Genomic DNA, 5,678 nt, shown 5'->3' with positions numbered 1-5,678 from the left:
GGGTCTTGCCTCTAGCCTCTTTGCAGGGAGTTCTGCTGAAGGGTTCCATGCTGGGCCTGCGCTCTGGGTCTATTCAGGATCCCGCGGCCCCAGTCCTCTCACTCACTCGCCGGCTCTTTTTTTTTTTTGTAGTACTGGGGATTGAACTCAGGACCTTAGGCTTGCAGGCAGGCACTTATGCCCTTGAGCTATCTCCCCAGCCCTTCCTTTTTGTTTTCTAACTGTGTTCTTTGTTAGCTGTGTTAGACCCCTGGCCCTAAGTGAGACCACATGTGGCTCCCTTGATCCTAGCCCAGTGGGGTGGTGTCCACCTGTGTTAAGGGGACCCTTATGGGTCCTGCAGCACCACCCCCACCTCCCCACCCCGGCCAGCTGTTACCCTTGTGACACAGGTGCAGCCAGTGCTTCTCCTTGGAGTGCTGAGAGTGATCGTGGAAGAACTTTGGAAATAGTGTGTTCTGTGCTAGGTGGGCTTGTGATATTTTGGGGGTAAGTTTAATTTCCTGACATTCTTGGAGTTTTTGTCTGTCATGGGGATTGTGTGTGTGTGTGTGTGTGTGTGTGTGTGTGTGTGTTTTAAAATTTATTGGTACACTTTAGATATATATGTAATGATAACATTCACTATAGGGAATTGGCGCCTGTACATGATATATCTGGCTGCTTTTCCCCCCATTTCTCTCTTTTTCTTATTTACAAAAGCTTTGTTACCACTTTTTCCTTCTGTTCTCTTGTTCTGTGTTGCATCCTCCCCCACCCTTTGTTGCCTTCTCGTTTGAACATTGTCTCCATTTTCCAGTACCTGTTGCTTAGCTTGGCCCTTATTTATGCTTTTGCTTTCTCACCAGAAGCAATGTGGTATTCACTCACATGTGTCTGATTCATTTCACTTAAGAGCATGGTCTCAAGGTGCATCCGCTTACCTAGAAATGTCTCAGGCTTATCCTTCCTTGTGGCAGTGTAGTACTGTATGGTTTCAAAAAAATACATCGGGGGCTCAGGGTATAGCTCAGTAGAATAGGTGCTTGCCTGGCAAGCTCAAGGGCCTGAGTTCAAGCCCCAGCTCCACCAAAAAAAAAAAAAAAAAAAACCATCATCTTTATCCATTCACTGGTTAATGGACATTTGAGCAGTTTCCAAGATTTAAATATTACAAACCATGCTGCTATAAACATAAGTATGTGTATATCACCGTGGTATGATGCTTATAATTCTTTTGGGAAGATACCCAAAGGGGGAAGAGCTGGGTCAAGTGGGACCTCTAGTCCTAGTTTTAAAATCTTTTTTTTAAAAATGTATTGGGTTGTTGCAGTGCTGGGATTAGCCGTGTGCCACTATCAGACTGGCCTGCTCAGCTTGCCCTGGGGGCAGGGCTGGCATGGCTGCGGTACCTGGGATCGAACCTCGGGCCCTGGGCTTGCCTAAGAGAAGTGTGTATCTCAGTGCCTATTTGGGGATTGGGTCTTTAAAACTGGGGGATCTTTTATTTTTTAGTTCTTTATATATTGTAGATATTAGTCCTTCATCTGAAGAACAATTGGCAAAAGTTTTATCCTACACTGTGGAGTGTCTCTTTACTCTGCTGGTGATTTCTTTTGCTATGTAAACACTTTTTAATAAGATGAGATCCCAATTGTTGATTCCTTGTGCTATGTCCTGTGCTATCAGGGTTTTGTCCAGTCTGCCTACACCAGTGTTTTAAAGAGTTCTACCTATTCAATCTTCTACCAGGTTTAGGGTTTCTCTTTTAATATTTAGATTTTGAGCCATTTTAGTTGAGTAAATGGTGAAAGATAACGGGTCTGGTTTTTAACCTGGCATATCATGGTGAATTTTACTTCTGATGCCAAGTTAAAACCATAGAACAGGGAAACTCGAAGACATCTTCGTGTAGGCTGAGTGGTTTACTCGGGCATGTGGAGGAGCAGCTCCCCAAGTCCCTCTAGATATGCCCCATTCCCAGGGCAAACACCCCCCCCCATACACAGACACACACTGCCCACGTCGCTCGCTCACTGTCACAGTTTGCCTCTGCAGGCTTAACACCAGGCCGGGCCTGGGAGGTGTTCGCTCCCGAGTTGGCATCCAGCACAGCCTTCTCAGCCAGCCAGCGCGCACTACCACCTTCCAGCAGAGGTTTGACGCCCGGCAGAAGATCGGCCTGGCAGATGCCCGCCTCAAGCTGGGAGTCAAGGACGCCCGAGAGAAGCTATTGCAGAAAGACGCTCGGTTTCGGATCAAAGGGAAAGTGCAGGACGCCAGGGAGATGCTGAACTCACGGAAGCAGCAGAGCACAGTGCTGCAGAAGCCCCGGCAGGTGGCCGACGCCCGGGAGAAGATCAGCCTGAAGAGGAGTGCGCCCGCCGCCTACCCGAGCCCGCCAGTGGGGACCGTGACCCCCGCCCTGAAGCTCACCAAGACCATCCAGGTAGGGCTGGCTGCTGGCTGCTGGCTGCTGGCTGCTGGCTGCTGGCTGCTGGCTGCAGGCCTAGCAAGACGGGAAGAAAGGCAGGAGGGTCAGGTGGGAAGCTGTGTGCTGTAGATGGGGTGGTGGTACCGCAGTGTGTGCGGGTCAGAACTGGCTGCTGGTCCTGTGCTCCGGCTGCCCTCCCTGTCCCCAGCTCAGAGGAGACAGACCACCTCACTTTATCTCTGCAGCCTCTTGGTAGTGGGGCCCTGACTGAGCCACATGGGCTTGGGCATGTAGCAGACATCTGCACTCTGTGGCCACCACAGGCCACGTGTGTGAGCCCTGGGCAGACCGGTGACCACTGAATGTTTCCAGGTTCCACAGCAGAAGGCTGCGGTGCCGCTGCATGCCCATCCTGCTGGAATGAGGATCAACGTTGTCAACAACCACCAGGCCAAACAGGTGTGTGTGTGTGTGTGTGCGCGCGCGCGCGTGCGCATACGCATGCATGTGCACACGCATTGGACCTAACCTAAGACTCTTAGCTCCAAGGGAGAAATTACATTACTTGCTTTTTTTGTTTTATTTTTTTTAGTACTGGGAATCGAACTCAAGACTTTAGTTTGCCAGGCAGGTGTTATGCCACTGAGCAGGAATTACATTTGACATTTTACAATTGATGAGTTTTAAAAAGAAACTTTTTCAGGGGGCCTGTCGGTTAGCTTAGTTGTTTAAGCACCTGCTTTTGCAAACACAGGCACAGGATAGCACAGTTTGATCCCCAGCCCCACATGCCTTACCATTCCGCCCTTAAGGCAACCTGAGCCAGCCAAAAAGAAAAAAAGAAAACTTTTTTAATGGGGAAGGGGATGCATAGCAGACAGTCAAATTACATGTTTTTCTCAGCAGTGGAATTGAACCCAGGAGCACTCTGCTGCTGAGCTATATCTGCAGCCTTTTTTATTTTGAGGTGTGAAATACTCTGCCACTACCCGATTATTAAGGTTTTTTATTATAAAAATGTCAAATATTTGATGTAGAAAAGAGGAAGAGGATAACCAAACATGATCGTCCATACTTATAGTCCTGGCACTCTGGAGGATGAGGCAGGAGGCTCCCAGCTCTGAGCCTAGCCTGGGGAGTTGGATAAACCCACTCTCAAAATTGCAGATAAAAAGATGGGTCCAACTCAGTGCAGAGGCCTAGGCCTCATGAAGGGATTCTTTTTTTTTTTTTTTTTTTTGGCAGAACCAGGGATTGAATTCAGGCCCCTGTGCTTGCTAGGCAAGCGCTTATTCCACTCAGCCATCTTCCCAGCCCAGGAAAACATTCTTCTTGTGGGTGTTCTTCAGAGCCAGCTGTTGTTGTGATTTTGCCTTTGTGTCATTCTAATTTGGGAGTGAGATTTGTTTTGTTTGGGGTCTTGGGGGTAAACTCGGAGCCCTGTGTTAACCCTACCTCTCTAGCCTCAGCCCCTGCCTCCAGTCTTTTTCTCAAAAATATATATATTTTTTTGATTTATTTTTTTATTATTGTATTTTTAGGGAAGAGTCTACAGGGTGTCCAGGGTCTCACTACTAGATCAGACTTGTAGTGATCTGCCTGTTTATAGCCTCCCAAGAGCTGGGAATACAGGCGTGCGCTGCCACACCCAGTCTCAGTCGCCCTGCACCTGCTTGCAGGTGTTTTAATCTGCTGAGCTATTTGATGAGCCCTTCTTTTTCTCACATTGAGAAGCAGAGGTCTTGCTGAGTTGGCCAGGCTCTGAGCTCAGGCATACCCAAGAGCCCCAGTCCAGGGCCTGATTGCCCAAACAGTCTCTTCCTCAGCTGGCACAGGGAAATCCAGACTCAGGGTTCTACAAATTTCTATTCCCAAGCCAAACAAATTGTAGCTCTCCCACTTTAGAGGTAGAATTAGCCTGTAGAGTTAGAAAGGTCCCTGCATGGCCCACCTTCCTCTTCCTTCCCTCCTTGGGGCAGCACAAAGAGCCTCATAGTTCCCTTCTTCTGGCTCTCTGGGTGCATGCCCACTGGCTGGGATACTTTCAGGGTTCCTTAGGAGTGGCATGGCTTGAAGGAGATTCAGGGCACCTTTCCTCAGTGAGATTTAATGTCCAGAAAGAGCTTTAAATCAAGAATACTTGTGGTAGAGGTGAGTGTGGGGAAGGGTGGAAACAGTTTGGGCTTATGCTTTTTGTAAGGCTGGGTCCATGTTTTGTGTGTGTGTGTGGGGGGTGTCTCACTATATGTATCTTGGACTCATAGTGATCCTCCTATATAGTGATCCTCCTGTTTCAGCCTCCCCAGTGCTGGGATTACAGGCATGTGCCACTGTGCACAGTTTTGATGGTGGGCATGTTATACCCAGAATCCAACCTGGGCCCTTGTGCTTGCCGGGCAGGCATTCAGCCTGATGAGCTGTCTCCCCGGCCACTCATATTTTGTTTGGTTTTTGTTTCTGTCTTTTTGAGACAGGGTCTCGCTATGCAATTCAGGCTGGCCTTGAACTCACTTTGTAGCCCAGGCTGGCCTTGAACTCATAACAGTCTTCCTGCCTCAGTCTCCTGAGTGCTGGGATTGCAGGTATGTGCTACCACACCTGCCCCCACCCCATTTTTAGCTCCACGTTTTGGGCCTGCCCTCCCTCTTGGGGAAGGGCCAGGTGGGCTCTGCAGAAAGCTAACTCCCAACAGGGCAGGTCGAGTGAGGAGGTGGGTGCGCAGTCAGGGAACACCAGCATTCCGCTTGCCCCGGCACTCCTCTTCCCCTTTGGAGGCAGTTCCCTGGCCGAGGGCAGGCGCGTCCTTGAGGGCTTACATGCGGCCCTGGCACTGTCCGTCCAGCCAAATCCCAGGGCATCTCGAGCCTGATCCGACTCCCGCAGCGGCAGGCTGCTCGGTGTTCATGTTTAGCGAAATGGTATAGCTTTCGTCCACATGCTGCGTGCTCTTGTGCAGGTGGGGAGAAGTCAGTGTAGGTGAAGACGGCAGTTCCTAGTGACAGGTGTGTGAAGTGTGAAGAAATGCGTGCAGCTCTTAGCCCTTTGTTGACCACTGGAGCACTTTTTATTAGTATTTTTGTTTGTATGTAAAGGAACCATGACTCCATAGCTGTACGTATAAAACTTTTCTCCTAATGAGACACTAATGCGCCTGTATTTTTCTTTTCTTCTTGTCAAAGCAAGAAGTAAATATTTCAGAATGGTTAAAATATAAATAAAGGGCCCGGGGAGATGGGTCAGTAGGATAAGTGCTTGACTGGCAAAC

The 5,678-nt window shown here is 49.2% G+C and overlaps 1 protein-coding gene across 1 annotated transcript in view; it reads left to right on the top strand.

The window, feature by feature from the left end:
* Poldip3 (DNA polymerase delta interacting protein 3) overlaps nucleotides 1–5,678 on the top strand; it is a 27,868-nt gene that overhangs the window by 11,338 nt on the left and 10,852 nt on the right. Inside the window, exons 2-3 of the mRNA XM_023702519.1 lie at nucleotides 2,038–2,428; nucleotides 2,786–2,872. Of these exons, the coding sequence (XP_023558287.1) occupies nucleotides 2,038–2,428; nucleotides 2,786–2,872 (478 nt within the window). The remainder of the gene's footprint in view (nucleotides 1–2,037; nucleotides 2,429–2,785; nucleotides 2,873–5,678) is intronic.

Source organism: Octodon degus, unplaced genomic scaffold (genome assembly GCF_000260255.1).
Source record: "Octodon degus isolate 3935 unplaced genomic scaffold, OctDeg1.0 scaffold00153, whole genome shotgun sequence".
NCBI lineage: Eukaryota > Metazoa > Chordata > Mammalia > Rodentia > Octodontidae > Octodon > Octodon degus.
The sequence above is the reverse complement of the archived record's forward strand: the minus strand, read 5'-3'. Positions and strand labels throughout refer to the sequence as shown.